Source organism: Pseudorasbora parva, chromosome 10 (genome assembly GCF_024679245.1).
Source record: "Pseudorasbora parva isolate DD20220531a chromosome 10, ASM2467924v1, whole genome shotgun sequence".
NCBI lineage: Eukaryota > Metazoa > Chordata > Actinopteri > Cypriniformes > Gobionidae > Pseudorasbora > Pseudorasbora parva.
Genome location: NC_090181.1, coordinates 24,355,492 through 24,381,395, shown reverse-complemented (window position 1 = coordinate 24,381,395; position 25,904 = coordinate 24,355,492). Strand labels below are relative to the sequence as shown.

Here is a 25,904-nt window from a genome sequence, read left to right as displayed (position 1 = left end):
ATTTTCCAAGCCTGAAAGTAATTTCGGAAACTGCTTGTGCAAATTAACATGACTGAATGGCAGGAATTAATCTGATTCGGGTTATGCACCGGCTGCTGTCACTGTGATAAAATGGAGACATTGAGAAAAGAGAAACACATACCCAGTGCTAATACAAATTTTTTAACTGATACAAATTTATTTCTATGCGATTGTTCTATTCAAAATTACATTGAGCACACAAAATCATCTCTGAATGTAATGCACACTATATCTCTAAAGCCCCTTTCACACAGAGATTCCGGAAAACACACTAATAATGTGTCCCTGGATCATTCCTTCACACTGCCAATGATTCCCTGGAATCTGTGCGTGTGTTCACACACATCCTGCAAAGACACGTGACACCAGGAAAGGATCAGAAGGGGAAAAACATGCTCATGAAATGTTTTTTTCTGATTCTATCATAAATCATATATCGTGCACCGTTCCACTAAGCTGGCGAACAATCACTACATCACACCCCTTACGGCATCAATCCTGCCTTTAATTCTCACATGCTCATCCCAGTAATGTTAGGTCCCCATCCCATCCAACGTGTTTGCATTCACACAGAAGGCATTTTCTGTCTTTATAGGGTGATAAAAAGAGATCTCAAAAATCCCTTTGACTCTAATGTGTCAACAAAATAAAACATGAACTTTGAATCTGGCTTCATGCAATGTTCAGATTTCTGTGTATTAGAAAAGTATGCAAATGAGTGATTATTTAATAATAGAATGCTTCATTTGCATATTTAAACATTACATTTCAGAAAACTGGGGAATTATGGTAATATCTATTAGTTATTTTTATTAACCCATTTTTACCTTGCATTTATACATAGCCTGTATCACCATAGCAAACTGGATTAATTTACATACTTATATATATCTTTTAATATCTCTTTGAATTTTGTTTTTTGCCATTCTTTTCAGATAGAGACTGTAATGTTTGACAGTACTGTTGTATATTTACCTGCATTACCCAAGATGCATGGGGATTCCCAGAAGGGGAAGAAAAAATCAAATATAGCGAATGTCGGCTGATGAACGACACGCACTGCAGGTTAAATCTGAGTGGTCTTTATTCTTATATACATCAACAAAGGGTGAAAGAAGGACATTACAGAGGCATTTTCAAATGCTGTCTAGTGTTGACAAGGGAACTAGAACGTCTGAGGTTTTTCACAGTGTGACTATATTAATTGAACTGTCATTCTCTTAGCTTTTTCTGGGTTGTGTTTGTGAGATGTCACATCCTTGTACCCAGAGCCTTCACTCATAATGTCTTTTGCTTTCTTTTCAATTTCAATCGCAGGGCATTTAATCAACAATGTCATTGCCAGTCAGGAAACGAATTTCATGCATTGGTATTGAAGACATGCAATATTGCTATTCTCTAACATTATGTATAATTGCATTTAAACATGTCCAAATATTACAGTGGGGTTAGAAACTCTGATACCACTTTAAACATCACTGAAAATATTTTTATTATTATTCATTTTTTATACTTAATCCTGGAAATAAAGTGGTTCAACATAAAAAAACAACAACTAAGAAATTAATTAAAAAGGGCCAAACGGAATAAGATTTCATGATAAAAACTTTTTGCTCACATTGTTAAACTGATGAAAAATGTATTAAATTATATTAAAAAAACGAAGCAAAATAGAAGACCTCTGAATGTTGCCATGTACTGCAGATGTCAAAATGTTTTTGTTGAGCATTTTTGGACATATGTTGGTATTTCAGCTGAGCTTTAGCGCATTAACAGTCATCATGTGTAAACACGTACAGCTAACCAAACAGCTAACTAAGCCTGATTCTCCTTTCATTATGAGAGTCGAGGGAGGAAGAGGTTGGGAAAAAGATAAAACGAAAAAGAGTGAGAGTATTAACTCTATAATTTGACACTTTCACAATACTTTGAATAGGTGACTTCAATGAATATATGATTTAAGTGCATCCATTGCAGATTATTCAGTTTGATGTAATCAGAATACTAATAAAACTGACTGATGCCATTTCAGACTCGGCTCCACTGAGCTTTATTATCAGTCTCTATTGGCTGCCGCATTCATTCATTTCCTCTCACTTGTACTGACTGGGGAATAGATGTTATCCCTGCGTGTTTTCCCTCTATTGACACTGCACAAATGGAATGTGTACTTGTTAGTCTGAATGTGCGTGTGTGTATTAGACGAGAATTTAACTCAGGAAGAGATGATAGCAAGCATTTTGGTTTCTGGGTCTTCTTTGAGCTGGAGAGCTGGATTGTAATTTCACACAGGCTTACATATAAAATCTAGGATGATAGATAGATAAGATAGACACTGTAAAGGGGTCATGTGATGTGTTTTCAACTTTTACTTTCTCTTCTTCTTTTTCTTTCGGCTGTTCCCTTCTGGGGTCGCCAAAGCGAATCATCTGCCTCCATCTATTCCTATCCTCTGTATCCTCTTCTCTCAGACCGACTACCTTGATGTCTTCCTTCACTACATCCATAAACATCCTCTTTGGTCCTCCTCTCCTGCCTGGCAGCTCTAACCTCAGCATACTTTTACCAATATTCACTCTCCCTCCTCTGAACATGTCCAGACCATCTCAACCTGGCCTCTCTAACTTTGTCTCCAAAACATCTCACATGTGCTGTCCCTCTGATGTACTCTTTCCTGATCCTATCCATCCTCGTCACTAACAAAGAGAACCTCCACATCTTCAGCTCTGCTACCTCTAGCTCTTCCTCCTGTCTTTTCCTCAGTGCAACTGTCTCCAAACCATACAACATCGCTGGCCTCACTACTGTCCTGTACACCTTTCCTTTCATTCTTGCTGGTACTCTTATATCACACAACAGACCTGACACTTTTCTCCACCCATTCAAACCTGCCTGCACACACTTCTTCACTTCTTTTCCACACTCCCCATTGCTCTGGACTGTTGACCCTAAGTACTTAAAATCCTGCACCTTCTTTACCTCTTCTCCCTGTAACCTCACTATTCTACTTGGTTCCCTCTCATTCACAAACATGTATTGTGTCTTGATGCGGCTAACCTTCATTCCTCTTCTCTCCAGAGCAAACCTCCACCTCCCTAGACTTTCCTCCACCTGCTCCCTGCTCTCACTACAGATCACAATGTCATCCGCAAACATCATAGTCCATGGAGATTCCTGTCTGACCTCATCTGTCAGCCTGTCCATCACCACCGCAAACAGAGCCGATCCTTGATGCACTCCCACGTTCACCGTGAAGTCCTCCGTCTCACTTACGGCACACCTTACCACTGTCCTTTTGCTCTCATACATATCCTGGACCACTCTAACATACTTCTCTGCCACTCCAGACCTCCTCATAAAATACCACAGCTCCTCTCTTGGCACTCTGTCTTATGCTTTCTCTAAATCTACAAAGACACAATACAGCTCTTTCTGACCCTCTCTGTACTTCTCCATTAACATTCTCAAAGCAAATAATGCATCTGTAGTGCTCTTTCTTGGCATGAAACCATATTGCTGCTCACAAATGTCCACTTCTCCCCTTAGTTTTGCTTCCACTACTACTTTTTCCCACAACTTCTTTGTATGGCTAATCAGCTTAATAATACCTCTGTAGTTTCCACAACTCTGCACATCTCCCTTGTTCTTAAAAATCGGCATAAAAACACTTCTCCTCCATTCCTCAGGCATCATCTCACTCACTAAAACCTTGTTGAACAAGTTTTACTTTCTCTATAGTGTGTTATATAGCTGTTTTTGCATGTATACGATCTGCAAAGTTACAACCCAGATAGCAAACAATCATTGAAACTATGTTAAATCAACATTCTTTTGTCACCATTAAGTCATTGAATGAACATTGAAATCTGATGGTGATTCAACAAAATCTCACACCGTGTTTTAATATTGAAACAACTTTGAAATTCTGTCCATAGATCAATGGATTTCAGTGGTATTTCAACTATCAGGAATATGGAAACAATGTTGAAATTTCAGCTGAACTAAGGATCAATGATATTTCAATGGATTTTCAATCATTATTAAGACAAAGAAAATGACTGCTAGGCATTTGAAAATGTTATGAATATCCTGCTTTATCTATAGGCTACATCCAGCATCTTAAAAAGTGATGGAACATTTAAAAGGAATTTCAGGAAAAACCTAAATTTTATTGGCCTCTTATTTCATTATTTGTCTTCTTTATAGTCTATTTATAGTTCATGGTCCTTTTAGGTCTGAATGGTTTGTTGTCCAGTCCCTCCTGGCCAGTCTGGCATATAGCAGAGGCACCTTTACACAACATGGGCCAAAGTATTGGGTTATTCAATGTTGGCTTGCTGTCTAGGAAAGCTTAATGTCTCCCAAAGAAAGATTTAAAGAGAAGGCAGATCCAGACCAAGCTAAAATACCTTGATCAAATTATTAATTTATATCAAGCAATATTTGCATAATGCTGCCCAAATACATACAAGAAAGAAGCCATGTCTTCAAATATCATAGTAGTGTTGCTGTCGCCATGCCGTGAACACGGTTTCTATACAAAAGCAAAAGCACTTTATTTGGCTTACCAAAAGTGGACGCAATTAGGAATCAGTGGTTCAAGTGATCAAGATTTTACTTACAAAAAGAAATCACAAGATGTTCTTTTTTAAGTGTTGCTTGATTCTCCAAATATTTTTGATGGCCACTGACTGTACCAGGCTTGTAGCCTAGAAATCTAGACACACCCTAGCGGCAGCAAATCTAATCTGTCGTGAGTGTCGTCTAGCAACTCTCAATACCCTTCTGAGCTGTAATTGCCTAACTCTTGCCAGGCCAATCACATCGTGTATAGAGTCGGTGGGTGGGGCCATAATGACGACGGCCGAGTTGCGTTTGCATGCTTCTAGTAAACACAGAAACTGGCGAACGGCGGTCTTTTGAATCAGCTTTGACCGCAACTCTGGAAGACTTGGAGTTAAGCTTTTCTCTGAGAAAAGAACAAAGAACGGCATTGAAGTCATTCGGAGTTCTGCCGACCGGATACGGCGAATGTTTAATCTGTCAACAAGCTCGGTTTCACCTTCGTTGCTCTGGTTGGTTGTAGCACTATCCTATCGCGTGCAGAGGGAGTTTGAAAGACAACCGTTTATCCCGCCCCTCAGATTGAGCCGTCAATGGTGAGTTTCCAGACCAAACATCTTGATGTGGGTCTGGCTTATCAGGCTACCAGGCTTGTGCACAATTCAGAATTGAATTGAGAATTACTCCTAAATTCCAATTCAATTCTTGAATTTGAATTGATGTCAAAAACAGGATGTATAATTAAAATACGAATTTGAATTAAAGGAAGAAGTATTGAAATTCAAGAAAAAAATCCAAAAATTCCTACACATGTCCATCTTGCCATAGCAGCATCCTCTGCACCTGTCATTCCAATTCAACTTCCTGTGGGGCAGAGTCAATTCAAATTCAAATTCATGAATTGAATGGAGGCCAATTCTGAAATTCTGAATTTTGCACAAGCCTGCACTGTACGCATATGCAAAGGAATTCACAGACCACAGTAACATGTATAACATCTTCTGCCCTTCTTACTGCTATGCTTCTCCACACAAAATTATATAGTTTTTTCTTTCTATGGTTTATTGTGGGCTGCAACTTAAGCTATGACTTTCCCCCTGGATCTTTGGCATCCCCTTCCATCCACCCGGATCCATTCTTGCTTACGCTGATCAGTTAGTCATGGCACTGGCTGGCATGGACAGAGTAGCCACTGTGCTCGGAGGCAGTGGTCTTGAATGCTCTGCCGCCCTCTTTTTATGACTCTGGAAATGGATGAGGGAGGGCGCTCCGAGAGTCGTATGTGAAAAATGTCCTGCAGCTCTCATAAAGGAACATCACAGCATCCTGACACACTCCTTAAAGAATAGGATTACTAACCCAACATAGCAACAATAGCTCAGTCAGTGGTGTGAGTTTGGGGTGGGACAATCCGTTTGTCTAATTGAAGGAAGATGGGGAAGTGTGTATTTATATTTATTATTCCATATGCATTTGTGAAGTAGTGTTGTATTTTATGACATATTGTTGAAACAAAGATTCTACACTGTAAAAAAATATTTAGAAAAAAAGTTACCTGGTTGCCTTAAACTTTTGAGGTAATTGAAATTAAAAATTTGAGTTAATACAATGAACATTTGATTCGATAACCTTTATTAAAATATTTTGTAAGCATATTGGGTAATTGTGTGTTTTATTTTTGATGACGCAGTGAAACATGCAAATAGTGCTATTTTCATGATTTATCAATTTTTTTGTGGTTCAGATACTATAATATTTTGAGTTTCAATTTATTAAACAAATTTCCTTCATTGTATCAACTCAAATTTTTGATTTCAATAAACTCAAAATTTGAAGGCAACCTGGTTACTTTTTTAAGTTAAGCCGACTTTTTTTTTTTTTTTTTTTTTTACAGTGTATAGAAAGATGTTCAATTTGTTACATTTAACATTCGCATATTATAGTCTTGGTTGTGGCAAATGAGTACTTTGAGTTAGCACAGTTATATTGAGCAGGATAACCCATGTTATTTTTTGTAAACGAGTTATGAATGAATGACCATCATTTGTCACACTGTCATTCCTAAGTTCATTGTTCATCATTCTTAGTAAAGTAAAAGTGAAGTGACTTTTAGTAAAGTGAGTAGATATCAAAGAATCTGTAACAATAGTGACACATGGTAAAAATATTGTTACACTTGTGTGTTGTGGAATTACTGTCAGATCCAATGTAGTCAGCACTGTATCATCTTTTATTTTCAGTCTCTCTGAAAAACCTTCATCGAACTGTCTTTAAAAATTAATCAGCAGTAGATTAAGCGAAGATGAGCCGTGTCTTACTGACTTCATTAAAAATAAAGTTCATCCATGCTTTCTTACTGTTAGCATCACAAGGATGACAATGCAAAACTTATATATTTAACAATATATATATTGTTTTTTCCACAGCATGGCACTGCAAAATGTCTTGTAATCTAGCACCTCTATCATTTTGTTGCAGAAATAATCCTGTATTTGCTTCTCTCTCATAATTACTCATGCCATCCATGAATCGGTGGGCGGGGCAATGATGTAAAAGTGGCCGTTGATCTTTTCTGCAGGGGCGGTCTTTCTTTAAATTGTGACGTCATACTAAGACAAAGGCTGAAACGTGTAATTTTTATGAGCTTTTTTTTGGGACTAACAAGGAAATTTTGAGTTCTGAACCTTTGAGGATATTTTTATAGTACAATGATCTGTTATACTGTATGTCACAAAGTCGAGGAAAGTTTAATTTCTCAATTTAAGACCTTTATCAAAAAATCCAAATGGAAAATAAATTAAAACATTTTTGTTAACTGAAATAAAAATAAAAACACAACTAGGAAAAAATTGTGAAGCAAAAAAAAGTTTTCATGCCAGCAATATAAACTAAAATTAAAGTAAAAGTGGCCACAATTAATTGAAGTTTATAATATATGGTAGACTGGGTAAACCCAGCCTGATCTGCCGGCAATTTGATTTTGCTGAAACCTGTACATTCATTTCTACTGCTTCTGTTACACTTTTGCGGGAACCAATCACAGACTGGCTTATCCACCTGGTGCTCTATTGGCAGGTTTTACACGATGACAGATAAAGAAACTATTGGGTCTTTGCCTGTTGATCAATCCTCTTGTGGTCTGATTGGTTGAAGGACTATCCAATTGCGTACAGAGTTATTTGAAAAATGCCAGTTGATCACGCCTCTTGTGCAGAATATACTGTAGAATATACAGAGCAGACTCCCCAGACCAATGTTTAATTTTAAATTGAGCGTGGTCTGGTAATAGCCAGACAACGCATTTATATGGTATATTATAAATAATTTACAATCTGCCTACATTAAACATGAATATGCATGAAAATGTAACTATTTTAAAATTATTTAATGAATGAAAATTAGGGCTGTCGAGCAGAGGTGGACAAAGTACACAACTTCATTACTTGAGTAAAACTAAAAAATATCACTCTTTCAAGTGAAAGTTGTAAAAACAGATTTTTACTTAAGTAAAAGTACAGAAGTATTTGTTTTTAAAAGTACTTAATTATCAAATGTAAATTTCCTTATTTCATGTCAATGCATTATTTTATTATTGTTGTATAAATGCACACTATGCCATCATGGTTTAAACCAGTCAATGATGCTCCATCCGACATACTAGCATACGATTAACTTAAACTAATTTAAATACTTGTACAAAAGTTACAAAGCCCTTTACAAAGCTGCTGTCACTTTAAGGCTGAATGCATGGATCCTATACACTGATACACATCTGACTCTCGCAACTGTTTACATTCACTTAAAGGGTTAGTTCACCCAAAAATGAAATTTATGTCATTAATGACTCTAATGTCGTTCCACACCCGTAAGACCTCCGTTCATCTTCAGAATTTGATATTAGTCCGACAGCATATCTAAGTGTATGCACACTATACTGTCCATGTCCAGAAAGGTAAACATCATGAAAGTAGTCCATATGTTACATCAGTTCATTATTTTAGAATCTATTGAACCATCGAAAATACATTTTGGTCCAAAAATAGCAAAAAACTATGACTTTATTCAGCATTGTCTTCTTTTCCACCCTTCTTTTCAAAACTCAAATAAAGATTCAAACGGTCGATCATGAATCAGCATATTGATTCATGATTCGGATCGCCAATGTCACAAGATTTCAGCAGTTTGGCACATGATCCAAATCATGAATCAATCCGCTGATTCATTACCGTTTGAATCTTTATTTGAGGTTTGAAAACAAACACAGAAAAGAAGACAATGCTGAATATAGTCATAGTTTTTGTTATTTTTGGACCAAAATTTATTTTCGATGCTTCAAGAGATTCTAACTAACTAACTGATGTCACATATGAACTACTTTGATGATGTTTTTAAAACAACTTATTTTAATTAAATTGCTGTATAAGATCAGTATCACATTTGCACTAGTCTCATGCTATTCTGGACATAAAAACAGATCTTCTGGGATACTGCTTGTATTATTGCTTGTATACTGCTGCATTATTTTTTTAAAATGACACTATTTCTGCATAAATTACACACCAAAACAGATAACTTTGTAAATGATAACAGATTTTTTAACAGAACTATCCCTTTAACCTGTAAGGATCTTTGAATTGTGTCAGTTTTGCATAAACAACATCAGACACATCCATAGGCGTGCAATTTGTAGAGCTTGACACTTGTCGTTTTGATTGACAGGTATAATGATGGAGCTTCTCAGTAATGAATCATTGAGCTGTGGACTGCTGTGGCATTCCCGCAGCGAGTGCTCATTTCAGCACTAACGCATCCTCTCGCTGTCCCGGGCTCCTCCTCTACTTCAGTCAGACCCGTAATGAAAACATGCTCGCAGATGCCTCACCTCCCCGCACTTAGAGCTTGGTTTGTTATTCTGAAATATATTTAAAGTGGCAGCACACGTCAGCCCAACTCTAAGCTAAAGTCATCAGAAATGTAACGCCTGTGCTTAAAATAAACACCCACGCTGACAGCGATGAAGGTTCTCGTTGCTACGGTTTACGTCAAACTCTTATTTTCGGCGTGGATATTGCAAGACCTCACTTCTTTTTTTTCAATCAACGTGACTCAGACGCACAATCTGTCAATAGGAGGTCATTTAAGGTCAGTGTACGCATACAAACACTACCAGTGTCTATTTTCCATAGCAACAATGATCAATGACACCTGCCTTCATCTCCATGGGAACGCACGTCCTCCTTTGACTACCATCCCTCTCTTTCTCTTTCATTAATCTCTCTCCATTTCTCTGTCTCTCACTCTCTCTGAGCATTATACAAACCATTTATTTTCGTGCGCAAATAGGAAATGATCTTTAATTTATGAGTCCTACATCTACTGTATTTATTAGTTCAGCATGGATTACTGTGGTCTTTGTGGGCTTCGGTAGAGTCACATTTCTGTTAATGATCTCCCCATGGTAAATTTAACCACAATTAGGCGGTAAATAACAGCCCTGAAATGTCTGATGAAATGCTGAAGTCAAACCCTCTACCAGAAGATCCTGCAGGCCCTTTAATTTGCCAAAATAAAAGGAAGTAACCAAAACAAGAATTTTATTTTATTTGTTTTAGGTTTTTAAAAGCCCTGCTCTAGAATTTCCAACCCTGCATATTCAGCGATAAACAAGCCATTAGGTCTACATTGAGGAGACTCACTACTTTGTTGTTCAGGTTTGTCCTTTTTTCCCTCATCCTGGCTTGTGAATTTGTAGGAAGAGATGGGAAGGAAATGTCCTTGAGTTTAATACAAACACACAATTACAAGGAAGATTCATAATTAGAGCATACATATTTAGACCAGCATGCCATCACTTACAGATATTTATCAAGAATGAAGCCATTCGTTTTAGCAAAGTCAACCCTAAACCAACTGGCCACTGAATACAAACTAATATTATTATAATAAAGATATTCCACTAAAATTACACTATTATTGCATGATATAGGATTTTTTCGTATTATTTTTTAGATAAATTGTGAAATATTTGTGATATGTAAATCTACAGTATAATCAAGAGATAAATATAGCAATGTTTTATCCAATAATTAATTTCATGAAGCGTCTTTTTGTTTTCATGGACTTTTAGTTTGTTTCTCATTATTTCCTGTTTCCTTGGTTGTTTGGTCACTCACCCTGCGTCCCAATTCGCATACTATCCATACTAAATAGTATTCGAAAATAGAATTAGTATGTCCCAAATCGTAGTATGTTGAAAAGAGTATTCCAAACAAAGATACCTGGATGGTTTACTATTTCCGGTCTGAATTCGAAGTATGAATCGATGGGCACTCCAATGGTTGATATTGCCCACAACCCACTGCGAGGTGGACGGGGATTCGATTAGAACTACAAACGCGGATAAAAAGCATTAAAAAACTACAAAAATGGCGGATGTGCAAGTCCGGCGGTTAAGTAGAGAAGTTTAGATAAAGGGGTGTGAGTGACCAACTATCAATATTTAACCTGACAAAAATATATTTATTCAGTGTTGTCCACATTATATTTCATTAATTACTCACCCCTTATGTTGTTCCAAACCCATAAGACTTTCATTCATTTTCAAAACACATAGAGATACTTTTAAGTCCGAGAGCTTTCAGTCTCTCCATTGGGAGCAACGCAATTTACACATTTAACATCATTAAAGTAATCCATGTGACTCCAGTGGTTTAACCTCAGTTTTATGAAGCGATGCAAATGCTTTGTTTTGCACACAAAAACATAATTTACCTATATACTTATAATATTATCCAAAGCCCGTTCACAGGCTTGAGTCAACACAACACGCATGCGTCTTGGTGCTCCCCCTATGGAACTGCGGGTCAATGTTTTTGTAAATAAAGTGGTAAATTATGTTTTTTGTGTGCAAACAAAGCACTCGCGTTGCATTATAAAACTGAGGTTAAACTACTTGAGACACATGGAGTACTTTAATGATGTCTTTCCTATCAATCAGGACCTTGAATGTGTAAATTGCATTGCTCCCAATGGGGGGACAGAAAGCTCTCGGATTTCATAAAAAATATCTCCATTTGTGTTCCGAGAATTAATGCAAGTCTTACGGGTTTGGAACGACATGAGGGCGAGTACCGGTACTTTAATGACAGAATTTTCATTTTGGGGTGAATGAACCTTTTAATTAGGGCAGGTCAGACCCCCTCAAACCTCCTTGCATTTCTATCTCCTCCTCACCCTTTGTTTTCTCTGAATTTGCACTTATGTGACAAAAAAATTGTATCATTGCCAGGAATTAAAGAAACGGTAAATAAGAAAGACACACAGAGCAAGACAGAAAAAGAGAAGGAGTGGAGGTTGTCAAATAAATGTATCTATTAGCTTGCAGCTGGTCTACTGTGTTCTTAATTAGGCATGTCCTGAGGCTATCATGTCTAAATGGATTACGCCCTAAACTCTCCAACACACACACACACACACACACACACACACACACACACACACACACACACACACACACACACACACACACACACACATACCCAGACACACACCATATGCCACACAGTCTGTGGACTGTGATCTTCCTGCCATCCTTTCTCTGATGCTTATCCAAACCTCATCACAGAGTTACTGGCATGTGTGAGAGACAGAAACTGAGTATTACCGATATCCACTGCATCCTAGACCCAAATCAGTGAACTATCTTCACATGCTTATGGTTTATTGCTCTTTTTTTATCTTGCAGGAATAGACCTTTCTGTTATCTGAGATGCTGTTGGGGCGTTTGTGACCTTGGCAACCAAATCTGCACTGTGTTTGTGCTGGTGCGCTGTCTGCCGCTGTCTCATTTGTGGCAGCTAAATTGAAGGCGTGCTCCAATCGTCTTCCACAAGTCTTGCCCCTTGCCACGCGTGCGGGAAGCCCTGCTCATTCCACTCTGTCTGTCTTCCTGCCCACAAACATTCCATCATAAACAATGACCTAAAGCCACACAGCATCTGCTGCATGAAAGATGTTGATTTCATTGGCAAAACACCGCTCTTTTGGGTTATGGTGCACTGAGCGGTATGATGGAGCAGACCTCGTGCAACAATAACTCACATTGATGGAATTCACTTTATATGGAAAGATACACAACTAACTTAACACACAAAAATGGACTACAAGCATGGCCTTCTAAACGCCTCTGATGAAAAACTGGAGTACTGCAAATACAAGCCCAGCAACAGATGGACAAGTGTATGGACTGCCATAGAGAACAACAGAACACAACATCAGGCATGGGGCAGGTGGACACTCGGGTCTGTACGGAAAATCAAAATCTTAAGCTTCCTTTTTGGGCTTACAGTCACCGTTCTAATCATGGCGTCCTACATCTTGACAAGGGACCAGAAAGGGCTCTTTTTAACGCCGTCACCGTATCACCTTACCGTAGTGTCTCATCCGGCACTGCAGCCCTTTAATCTGTCCTTCACTACTGACTACACAGTTGTGAGAGAGGTCGTGAGGAACATTGTGGCCAAAGTGGATTTCAGTCATAGAAGAGTGCCTGACCTGAGAGAAGTGAGAGAGAAAGAGGCAAACGTATGAGCATTTGAGTAACATTGCTATACATAATTGCAAAATATACTGGATTTTTTTAACAAGTAAAAAAAAAAAATCATACAAATAAAATAAAAGAGACATTTAGTTTTAAGATTTAGTTCATTATCTACAATTACAATTGTAAAATTGAAATTCTTGTCATTAATTACTCACCCACATCGTTCCGTACAAGACCTTCGTTCATCTTCGGAACATAAATGAAGATATTTTTGATTAAATCTGAGAGCTCTTTGACCCCTCCATAGACAGCTATTTAATGAACACTTTCAAGGCCCAGAAAGGTAGTAAAAACATTGTTAAAATAGTCCATGTGAATACAGTGGTTCAACCTTAATGTTATGAAGCGACGAGAATACCTTTCTTGCGCAAGAAACAAACAAAAATGACTGCATCTGTGTCAGTCTCCTACGCTGTTTACATTGGCCAGCTCCTGCGTCAGCATCACACACGTGTTGTGGTGCTCACGTAAACAGCTTCGGCCAATGGTAAGCCGTCATTCTGCCGTAGCTTTGATATAACTCAGAAGAGCTGGACTGTATTTACTACACCAACAGCGTAGGAGACTGACACAGACGTGAAGAAATTGTTGAATAAAGTCGTTATTTTTGTTTGTATTCTTGATGCTTCATAAAATGAAGGTTGAACCACTGTATTCACATGGGCTACTTTAACAATGTCTTTCCTACCTTTCTGGGCCTTGAAAGTGCTCATTAAATAGCCGTCTATGGAGGGATCAGAGAGCTCTCGGATTTCATCAAAAATATATTTGTGTTCCGAAGATGAACAACATGAGGGGGTGTAATTAATGACAAATTTTCATTATATTATCAGCAATTATATTAAAGATTTAAAATGTGTTAGAGCTCATGTCAGAGCGGGTTTGTGTTTTAAAGTATAGACTATTATACTTAGACTATTATACATAAAACTTTAAAATGAATGATTAAAGTATAACTTTAATATCATGCCAGACCAAAATTAAACCATTTTATAGCTCATGATAATGCCATATATTTTTATGAAAATGGGTGTAAACTTGAGCTGGAAGGTTCAAACAGCATTTATTTGAAATAGAAATCTTTTGTAACATGATAAATGACTTCACTGACACTTATGATTAATTGAATCCCTCTTAGCTGAATTAAAGTATTAATTTCTTAATAAAATTTTAATGAAGATCAATAATCTTACTTACCCCAAACGTTTGAATTGTAGTGTAAAAGTACATTCCCATCTTCATAGATAAACAGGTGCAAGCTACACTGTCAAATCTTAGTTTACTATTATAAGCCTTCTGGTCTTTCTCGTCCACAGATATTCACCTCAGTTCCTCGAAAGTTTCTTCCCTATCTCAAGAACCCCTGCTGGTATGAAGAATTCTTTGGGAATATCACAGCAGATCCATATGGAAAAAACTTGTATGCCCTTTACTCAAAGCGCTTCCAAGCAATATATGACCACCTGCGCAGAGCGTTTCCAGCTCATCTGCATCAGCATGCAGGTAGATATTACCGCCTGCGCTGCCTCCCCTTTTTTTACATCATCGGTCAGCCCAAGTGTGGCACCACAGATCTCTACGACCGGTTACGGCTACATCCAGAGGTCCATTTCACCACTATGAAGGAACCGCACTGGTGGACACGAAAGAGGTTTGGTGAGTTTCACAAAAAAGATAACTTGGTCACCGGGTTTAAAAGGTGAATTCATGATGCTAGTTCATCACTTCCATTTTCTTATAATGCAAAGCATCTGTTTGTTGTTAGACAGATCATTGGGTTCTATCACATTTAGTTTATTACACACATTTTACAGGTACAGAGCAGATGCCCTGTTATTCTGTTTGCAAGCTCTTTTACAACTGAAATAATTGTACTTTGGTTCCCCCCTGTTTTAAGGTATCATCAGGTTAAGTAATGGTTTTCACAACCCCTATCCACTGAATGACTACCTGGATCTTTTTGACCAAGCAGCCAATCAGATTCAAGATCACTTGATGAGCAACTCCTCCAAAAGCCACAAAAAAGTCAACATCATAATCGGTAATGTTTAATGCAATTTAATCTTGTTTTATGTTTAGTTACTTGTGTAGGCCCAAACTATTTGCAAGTCAAACCTCTGACCTAAAATATTTACTTAAAGTTAATATTTCAAATACTTAACAACACATTGGCATGTTCACAATTCTCTGATGTCAGTAAATAGTCTCATGACATGCAGGTACAGTAAACAAATAAATATTCTTTATAAATATTCTCTCTCTCTCTCTCTCTCTCTCTCTCTCTCTCTCTCTCTCTCTCTCTCTCTCTCTCTCTCTCTCTCTCTCTCTCTCTCTGTCTATATATATATATATATATATATGTTGATATATACAAATGTACCATTTTAATAGGCTATCCTTTTATAGCTTAGCTCAGTAATGTCCAACACGATCACATGGTAATACGTATCAGTAGTACGAGTGTGCAATCTTGTGGAATGTATACGCCAAAATTTGTTTGCCATAAATTGCGTATAATACACCATAAAGTGCGTATACACCATATAAGGCGTATAATACGCCATAAAGTGCGTATCATACACATGCGAAAAAACGCGTATAATATACATTACAGGGCAGGATTTTTGTTTGTGGGAGAGACGCACACTTCGATTAGACTGGATAAACATATGCAGCATCTTAATTGTTAAGAAAACAAAACAAAATAAATTAATAAATCAAGCCTATATTACATAATGCTAGGCTATATAATACAGCATTCAGAAAAAGAACAGTTTGCGATTTGCGCTCCTAAGGGCTTTTACACTTTTCCAAAAGTGGGCTTTCTCTCAGTTGACCTGCTGATGAATTTTCCAAGCAGGGTCTAAACATAAACATCGCGTTCATCAATAATATGCATCTAGAGCTGAAAGGGAAAATGACAGGCTGCCTCAAGAACTGCTGCTCTTGCCGCTGCACCTCTGAGCACACGTCAGGGCCTGAAACATTTCTCCTCAACAGGCTGGATTAATAGATATTATGCCAGGCCAGGGAGCATTTACTACTTTTAAAAAATGCGGGTCAGGAAGCGGGTCGGGTAACGTTCCAATATTTTCTTTTTTGCGGTCCGATTTGCGAACGTCGGTCGGGTGCGATTTTGTTTATACATTGAACCGTGCATCACTGATATACAAACAAACACACACACACACACACACACACACACACACACACACACACCTAAAGGAATATTAGGAACACCTGCTCAATTTCTCATTAATGCAATTATCTTATCACCCAATCACATGGCAGTTGCTTCAATGCATTTTGGGGTGTGGTCCTGGTCAAGACAATCTCCTGAACTCCAAACTGAATGTCAGAATGGGAAAGAAAGGTGATTTAAGCAATTTTGAGCGTGGCATGGTTGTTGGTGCCAGACAGGCCCGGTCTGAGTATTTTACAATCTGCTCAGTTACTGGGATTTTCACACACAGCCATTTCTAGGGTTTACAAAGAATGGTGTGAAAAGGGAAAAATATCCAGTATGCAGGAGTCCTGTGGGGGAAAATGCCTTGTTGATGCTAGAGGTCAGAGGAGAATGGGCCGACTGATTCAAGCTGATAGAAGAGCAACTTTGACTGAAATAACCACTCGTTACAACCGAGGTATGCAGCAAAGCATTTGTGAAGCCACACCATGCACAACCTTGAGGTGGATGAGCTACAACAGCAGAAGACCCCACCGGGTACCACTCATCTCCACTACAAATAGGAAAAAGAGGCTACAATTTGCACAAGTTCAGCAAAATTGGACAGTTGAAGACTGGAAAAATGTTGCCTGGTCTGATGAGTCTCGATTTCATTGAGACAGAATTTGGTGTAAACAGAATGAAAACATGAATCCATCATGCCTTGTTACCACTGTGCAGGGTGGTGGTGGTGGTGTAATGGTGTGGGGGGTGTTTTCTTGGCACACTTTAGGCCCCTTAGTGCCAACTCGGCATCGTTTAAATGCCACGGCCTACCTGAGCATTGCTTCTGACTATGTCCATCCCTTTATGACCACCATGTACCCATCCTTTGATGGCTACTTTAGGATAATGCACCATGTCACAAAGCTTGAATTATTTCAAATTGGTTTCTTGAACCTGACAATGATTTCACTGTACTAAAATGACCTCCACAGTAACCAGATCTCAACCCAATAGAGCATCTTTGGGCTGTGGTGGAACAGGAGCTTCATGCCCTGGATGTGCATCCCACAAATCTCCATCAACTGCAAGATGCTATCCTATCAATATGGGCCAACATTTCTAAAGAATGCTTTCAGCACCTTGTTGAATCAATGCCACATAGAATTAAAGCAGATCTGAAGGCGAAAGGGGGTCAAACACAGTATTAGTATGGTGTTCCTAATAATCCTTTAGGTGACTATATATTAAATACATATATATATATATATATATATATATATATATATATATATATATATATATATATATATATATATATATATATATATATATAGAATTGTATTCGTAAGTGTTTTATTTTATTTTGATTTGTTTTTATTTCAAGAGGATTTATTGTAATTTTACATTTTTATAATGTAATTACTAGCTTTCCATCTATTTATGAACCCCATGCAGTTCCCCAATTAAATTCCCATCATCTAGTAACAGACGTTCTCATTAGAGGTGCCAGATGTTATAATCAAAGTCTGTCCTGTTATTATGACTCATACCAGAGGTATTAAAATAGAATTAGAGGCCTGAGAAATTAAATCAGCAAAAAATAAATAAATAAACCAGTCACAAATAATCACTAATATATCATTCATTAGATTATCCTTGACTTCAGATGACATATTCAAGTTGGTTGGGATCAAGCAGGATTGTAAACTTACTACTTGTCTCTCACACATTTTTTTTTTGATTGGCAGGTGAAGCAAGTGCATCCACAATGTGGGACAATAATGCTTGGGTTTATTTCTATGACAACGGAACAGGGGCGGAGCCTCCTTTTATGGTGCAAGACTTCATTCATGCTGTCCAACCAGATGCCAGGTTCATTGTCATGCTCAGAGACCCAGTAGAGAGGTACTAATCCACTTTTCAAATATTTATAAATTAGTATATTTATCACTATGTTTCAAATATCATAACCTGTAATAGACTACTGTGTGTAAGAGATGCTCTTTAGATTGCCCTCTTACCTTTTATTGTGTTTGCTTGTGTTTATTTGTGTGTGAGAGAGCAGGCTTTACTCAGACTATCTGTACTTTGGCATGGCTAATAAATCTGTGGAGGATTTTCATGAGCGAGTTTCAGAATCTCTGCACCTGTTTGAGGGCTGCTTGGCTGAGAGGTCCATCCGTTCATGCATTTACAACACCACTCTCAACAACCTGATGCCTGTGAGTGCAATATGAATCACGATCACCTCAAATGTGAATATTTAATATGGTATTGCTACCTTAAAGCGATAGTACACTACACCTACAAAATGAAGATTCGGTCATCATTTACTCAAACTCAAACCTGTGTGATTTAGTAGAGATGTAGTAATAATGCATTGAAAGTGAAGTGGGAACAGGGGCTGTCACGTTCCTAAAATGATTCCTTCAGCTCATTAAAATGTTATCTTCTGAAGGATAGATGGATATGTCTAACCAAAGCATCGCAGTTGGCAATTCTCATTAGGTATGGGCTCAAAGGCGGCTGGTGTGAGTCAGATTTTGTTCAGTGTGATATGATGTAATTGGTTCAGCCACCAGGTGCAGCCGTGTAGATAAGATATACCCACCAGGGGATGAGCTGTTCTGGCTCTTCCCCAAAGCTGTGCAGCCAGTAGATGATCTTCACCTCTGGAGAAAGCTGTTGGAAGGTGAAATGAAAGCAGTTTTAGACAAATCTAAATGTGTTTTGAAAAGTACATTGTTTTTCTGCTCGGATCTGGGGATGAAAGTCATGAATGTTGTCATGATTTATGGCTGTTATGCCGGTTCAGCTGGTTGATGAACCAGCAAAACTCTGGATTCATTGCTGCGTCATTGCTGCTTAGTCTGGTAAATTGGATGTAATATGATACAAATAGAGGGTTGTGCACCATTCAGAATCGAATTAAGAATGTATATTATATTCTGAACTGAGATATCATTTGAATGATTATTTCACTAAATTAATTGTTATTTTGTGGACCATTTCCCAGAATTCCATAATTACCACACTATTCAGAATGGAGGCAAACAACATATAATCAATAGATATCAATATTTATTAGTATTATACAGTCGTGTGTTCAACATTTTTTAAATCTACACATCAAGAAATAAATAATACAATTTGTTGTAATTTGTCTCAACTTGGAATTCCTACTCATTAATCGAAAGAGATAAGAATGTTGTCTACTCCTGATATTATAATATAATATATTAAAAACATACTGTGTCAGAAGCTATTTTTAAAAAGATATACTTATTATATCACCATATTATATATAGCAGTACATAAAATTCAGCTATAAAACTGAAACAAATGAAGGATTGTCTCATGTTATACTGAACCTTTGGGTCCCTCTGTTGGTGAACACATGAAACGAATGGCCAAAATATAACTTAATATTAGTTAAAAGTTAAAAGAACCAAAAAAATCAAGATGTAGACTGTTAGAGCATTTATTTCACCCCTTCAATTAATATTGTTTTTATTTTCAACATACAGAATGAGAATGTTGCATATTCAGGAATCACAACATCAATTTAAGTCTTTCCCCGCGAGCGTTTTACAAAAAAGTTGCCAGCTGCCAGATTAAAAAAAAAAAAAAAAAAAAAAAATATATATATATATATATATATATATATATATTTTTTTTTTAACAAAATGTTCATGTGTCCCAGAATTTTTAGTTTTGTGAATATCTGAGCATGCAGTATACATCACAAAAAAAGAAAAAAGAACAGTCTCTGCTTAAAAAAACTTTTATTCTAGCTTAATGTGTTCTTTTTTTTAAATCAACACTTGAATGTGGGTAGGTTTCATAAAAAAGCAACATTTTGAGCAAAAAGCTGAGTATATTATATATATATATATATATATATATATATATATATATATATATATATATATATATATATATATATATATATATATATATATATATATATATATATATATTTTTTTTTTTTTTGTTAAAGACTATACCCACATCTGATTCAGAATGATGATCAAAACATAGATGGGGTAGATCAAGTCCATCAGCACCCCTAAAGCTTCACAGTTCTACACCACTTCCTGGCCTGGGTTGACATTTCATTTGGCAAGATTCATCAGCAGTTTTGATTTTTATGCATTTTAATGTTAATGATTACATTATTTTACATATGCATCTACCCCCTGCCGTATAACAGTAAAAAAAAAAACGGAAAAGCTGGAAATGCCTGTCAATGGCGGGGAAGCATTGGCTCATAAATTACGGAAATATACATCAAAGGTGGGAAAAGAGTTAAGTTTACAGTCCCAGTTTCCGGTAATAAAAAGTTTTCAAAATTTACAGTCATATTTACAGCAGAAAGTGGAAACAATAGGTTGAGAACCACTGCCTTGATATGTCTCTGACAACAGATTGTTCTTTTGTAAATGTGTATATTTTGTTAATGCATTACTACCACTATACTGATACTATGCAATGTTAGGTCTATGTTGGGAACTGTGCCTTTTACTATGTCTATTTCTGAAACTCTTCAAGCTACCTGTCATGACCAGCAAAACTGGTCTTCTTAATCATGTCTGTCATGAATGCTAAAGAGTGTGGCACTGTAAATCTCCTCTGTTTTTGTAGGTGAGGCTTCAGGTGGGACTGTATGTCATATACCTGCTGGACTGGTTGAGTGTTTTCAGTAGAGAGCAGATCCTTATCCTACGACTGGAGGATCATGCTGCCAATCGGAAAATCACTATGCGGAGGGTATTTGATTTTCTTCACTTGGGTGAGTTTTCATGCTTCTACATAAGTAAAGTACATCAATGTGTGTATGTTTGTTTAAACTCTGAAATCCTCATAAGTTTGTCATTATGTGCAAATAAGTGCAAAAACCTATTATTTCACTTACCTTGTGTTTGTGTTTCATTGACCCTTCAGGTCCTCTTACCCTGCAGAAGGAAGCAGACATCACGAAGAGTCCCGCCTCCAACACCAGACGACCAGCCAATCGAAATCTTGGCCCAATGTTATCCATAACTAAGGAGATCCTGCAGAACTTCTACAGGCCTTTTAACCAGCGCCTGGCGCAGGTGCTAAAGGACCCTGCCTTTCTCTGGACATAGCCCTGAGGAAGAGGGAATGAACAGACATAATATTATTGCAATAGATAAAAGTGACACAAATAAACTCTTAGATTTGTAAGGCCGGTACTGGGTGGCTGGTATCACCTTTGGCCAGAATTTAAATTAAAGGAGATGTTTTATATATAGTGATACCACTGACTTTATTTTTTTGCTTTGGTTATTTGGTGCTGGACACTTTCATTATTGCACTTTGATACTCTTGAGAGTATTTAGTCACTATGACCACTGAGAAAATAATAGACCTTTTTGTTTTGTTTTTTATCTGTATATGTTATATGGATCTGGAAGGTAATTAAATTAAAAACATACATTACACAACAGAAAATGTTAGCAGTCAAAATTATGAATTTGTTATCAAAATTATTATCAAATGGTTTTGGCTGTTATAAAGTTTAGCTCTGAGTAAAATGAGAGGGACAATTGTTGCCTGAAATATCAGAATGTGACCTCTGTTCGATGTAAAACAAAACCATATAAAGGATTGTGGAAACTGTGCACAAAAGCCATGGACATTGTACTGGGTGATTGACATCTGTTGTCACTGTAATGCCATTTTAATGTTGTAATCTGTGTGACTGTACAGAGATAAGGGCAAGAATAGATTCATTCCTACTCAATTCAACTTTGATATCTTCTGATTGAATTGCAATAGTTTTTTTTTTTTACATAGTTTTTCTCTAAAACTCAATTTGTCAGAAAAACCTGGTGATTTAAAAAAATAAATCAATCCATTTAAAATAAAAATTGTTTTGGCAATCCTGTCTTATCATGAAAACTACATGGAAACTATATTAAGGCTGTCAATGTATTAAAATAATTTATGACTCATTCTATATTTCAGAAATTTTGATGTAATAGCCTATTAGTGAAGTAGCTACAATAACAAAAATGAATTGTGAAGAGCTTAAAATGGTTACTGGTGAAAATCAACTTTTTTTTTAGTATGGCTATATGCTTACTTTCGAATGGCAACCAACAGAGAAAAGTGGTACTCACCTCATCTTTCATGACATCGGGCGATGATGTTTGGGTCCTTCCTGTTACATACGATTAGTATTGTTCCTCGTGGCCTGACCGCAAAGGCGGCGCTCGTGAGTGCTCTACGTCCTCGTGGCTCGTGGACTAGACAGGCAGCCGCCATCTTGACAGAAACACGGTATGTCAACTATATGGTAGTGAAAATAAAAATACAGAATACAGTTTTCACGGATAATTTAATTTAATCCTGCAGCGGATAATTTAAAATATGCATTTAAATATGCGTAGCCGTGTGTACGATTTGACAGCTATGCCAGCTAACGTTATATTGAAGAACCAAAACTTTCTGTTAGTTGCTCAAAAGTATGGCTTAAGAAGTTCTGGAATAGATTTCATAAATCATATGGACCAGGCCTACTTCTTAGAACCACATTGCCATTCAAGTGACGAAACTGGACTGACAGGTGAGTAGCCTAAATGATTGCATGCTATCGAAAATACGAGATTCTTAGTTAAAAATTGGACATTAGCCTACGCCCTTTCGAGTGGTATTTTTCACTAGGAAGCTCAGGGATAATTTTGATAGCCTATCCGTTGGCTGGCTGCGTCTGAAACCTGGGAAATGCTGCCTTTGGATGTTTACTTCACTTCCTGTCTCCTCAGAGACCTTTATCTGATCGATTTTGGAAGGAAGCATATCCTTCGCTGCCTTTGATATCCCACAATCCTGTGTGACAGTTGAGCTGGGGAAAAAAAGATGGCGTACAGAAGTTGCATTTGTGGGTCAGTTTGTGAGTAAATGTACGTTTTATTTTTATTTTTTACCAACATTACACTTCTGATGTCATTTATAGTGAGAAATCACTACTGCGTTTTCATGAAAATCGAATGTGAAGAGTTTTATCTCTAAAAACAGATTAGCTTATAACGCTTCTATGGTGCAAAGTGTAAGTGAAATTAAATCGCTAGTTAATATCCAGTGTTGTGCAAGTTACTTCCAAACTGTAATATATTATAGATTACTTATGACTGCTATTTAAAAGTAATTCTTTACATTACAATATTACTGTCTCAGAATTATAATGCGTTACATTACTCCTGTATTACTTTTGAGTTACTTTGGGATGGGTGTGTAACGCAAGCATTACTGAAAATGTACCAAGTAAAATATTACTGAAAATTCATTAGTAATGCCTTACACTACTGCGTTACATCAAAAAGTAATAAGTTACTGTAATGTATTACTTTTGTAATGCATTACTCCCAACACTGTTAATATCACTAACAAAGCTCAGAATAGCCTTGCACTAACACGGTAGCATAATGAGGGTCTCTACATGCAAACCGAAGGATTGAGAACTTTGTAAACAAACAGTTTAATAAGACGATACTTTATAAACACAGTGATCTTACAGCAACAGTGTGTTACTGGATGATTCAGTGTTTGAATGAATCAGTTGAATGAATCGACTCAATGACTCAGTCATTAAGACTCACCTGCTTCCACCTGCTGGGGGTTTAGTTTCATGTTTAAACATACTTTTCAACATTTTTTATTTCAAAAATACAAATCTATTATTATTTAATCTATAACATTATTTAATGCAGTTGTATTTCAGTGTAAATTAGTTAATTTGATTGGTAACAGCTACAACAACCCTATAGTGTCTTATTTTAATTTAAATTTAAAAATAAAATATGAAACTTGAAGCATAGCCTATAATTAATAAGATTATTTAATAAGATTATTTGTGCCTTAATAAAAGGTAAAATATTACAAATGCAGATTTAAAATATGTCAAAGCTGATTGAACACGTGAGAATATTGCTTTAGAAGAAATGACATTAACAACACACACACACACACACACACACACACACACACACACACACACACACACACACACACACACACACACACACACACACACACTAATTCTGAGCACTGGTTCTTCCCAAAGCTCGCTGTATTTTGCTGTCAATCATTGACTTATTACACTGCCTCAAATCTGTCCGAAATCAGTTTCATGAGGTGCCTTTGTGCGCTTACGCTGCCTTATAAGTCATCGATTGATAAGGCAGCGAGGCCACAGGTCAGCTGCTTAAGTTTCCAGATAAAGCCAAAAATTTCTGCACGCGTAAATAAAGATGCGAAAGCATATATGTATAATCATCTTTAGCATTTTTTTTTCGCACAGTGAAAATCCTGTATTTAATCAAAATTCCAGAATTTCTAGCTAGTGGACTATCTAGATAGTAGGGATGGGCATTTTCCCAAAATATTGTATTCGAATATTTGGGTTCATAAAAATCGAATATTCGTTAATTTAAATTAGGTATTTTGAGAAAATGAGAGAGAGGTTTTTTTTATCAACATGTCGTCACCATTTCTGAACAAGCTTATGATTAGGCAATTTACACAACACGCTTACATTATGGTTTTAAAACATTAAACAGTATGTGTAAAAAAAAAAAGCCTACAGAACAAAAGCATTATAAGCTCAAACAGCGCGAGCGAAAAAAAAAACCCACTAAGAAATCAGAGCGCCATGTTATATTGTGCAGAACGTACACACACACACACACACACACACACACACACACACACACACACACACACACACACACACACACACACACACACACACACACACACGAGTCGGTATAAGTTATGGTTGTCGTTGTCCTGTTTGTATTGTTTCTCATTTTCATGTTGAGAGAAACGATAATATTGGATGATGATATTATTATCGGGTGAGAAAACGTGCCAATGACAGACGTTGCGAAGACAAAGATAACGGTTAAGTGAAGTTTAAGTGAAGCACTTTAATTGTGTTTTCTGTTCTTAAACCCTCGACGAAACTTAAAGGAAGCAGTTGTCTCGAGAACATTGTTGCTAATGCTATCATAATATATCTCGCCCTCACTCGGGGTGCAGATGTGCTTACATTACCCGCACTCGTGAACGCAGAGATGCTTTTTCCTCCTTCGGCTGGTGTTTGGATGTCATGTGATTCTCGTTGTTCTGGAGTAGATATTATGCTAACCCAGTTTCTTTAACTGATTATGATATCAAAAGTAACTCCATTTTGTAAGATCATTTTCAATTGTCATCTAAGTAATTCCAAACACATCGCGAGGCAGACGACATTGTGATCAAATACACTCAACTTATTTACCCGCTCCACAGCGCCACGCAGTTATAACTGCAAGATTTAGAGGGATTTCTCATAGATCCACTGCAATTACAGCCAGCAAATCAACGCAGTAAAATTCGAATAGTATTTTTAGCTTTCAAATGTTAATTACAGATAGAATATTCGACTATTCGAATATTCGTGCACACCCCTACTAGATAGTACGGCGAATTATATGGTTATCAATGAATGTGATGCTAAATATCATTTTGGCTTTAAAT

At 37.0% G+C, this 25,904-nt stretch overlaps 1 protein-coding gene across 2 annotated transcripts in view; it reads left to right on the top strand.

Moving 5' to 3' along the window:
* chst15 (carbohydrate (N-acetylgalactosamine 4-sulfate 6-O) sulfotransferase 15) overlaps window positions 1–22,341 on the top strand; it is a 36,126-nt gene extending 13,785 nt beyond the window's left edge. For both annotated transcript variants that reach the window (XM_067455627.1, XM_067455628.1), the window contains 7 exons: window positions 12,329–13,167; window positions 14,503–14,842; window positions 15,084–15,227; window positions 18,107–18,263; window positions 18,424–18,580; window positions 21,003–21,150; window positions 21,303–22,341. In XM_067455627.1, coding sequence (XP_067311728.1) covers window positions 12,739–13,167; window positions 14,503–14,842; window positions 15,084–15,227; window positions 18,107–18,263; window positions 18,424–18,580; window positions 21,003–21,150; window positions 21,303–21,487 — 1,560 coding nt within the window. In that variant the 5' untranslated portion in view covers window positions 12,329–12,738 and the 3' untranslated portion in view covers window positions 21,488–22,341. The remainder of the gene's footprint in view (window positions 1–12,328; window positions 13,168–14,502; window positions 14,843–15,083; window positions 15,228–18,106; window positions 18,264–18,423; window positions 18,581–21,002; window positions 21,151–21,302) is intronic.
* The last annotated feature ends 3,563 nt before the right edge of the window (window positions 22,342–25,904 follow it).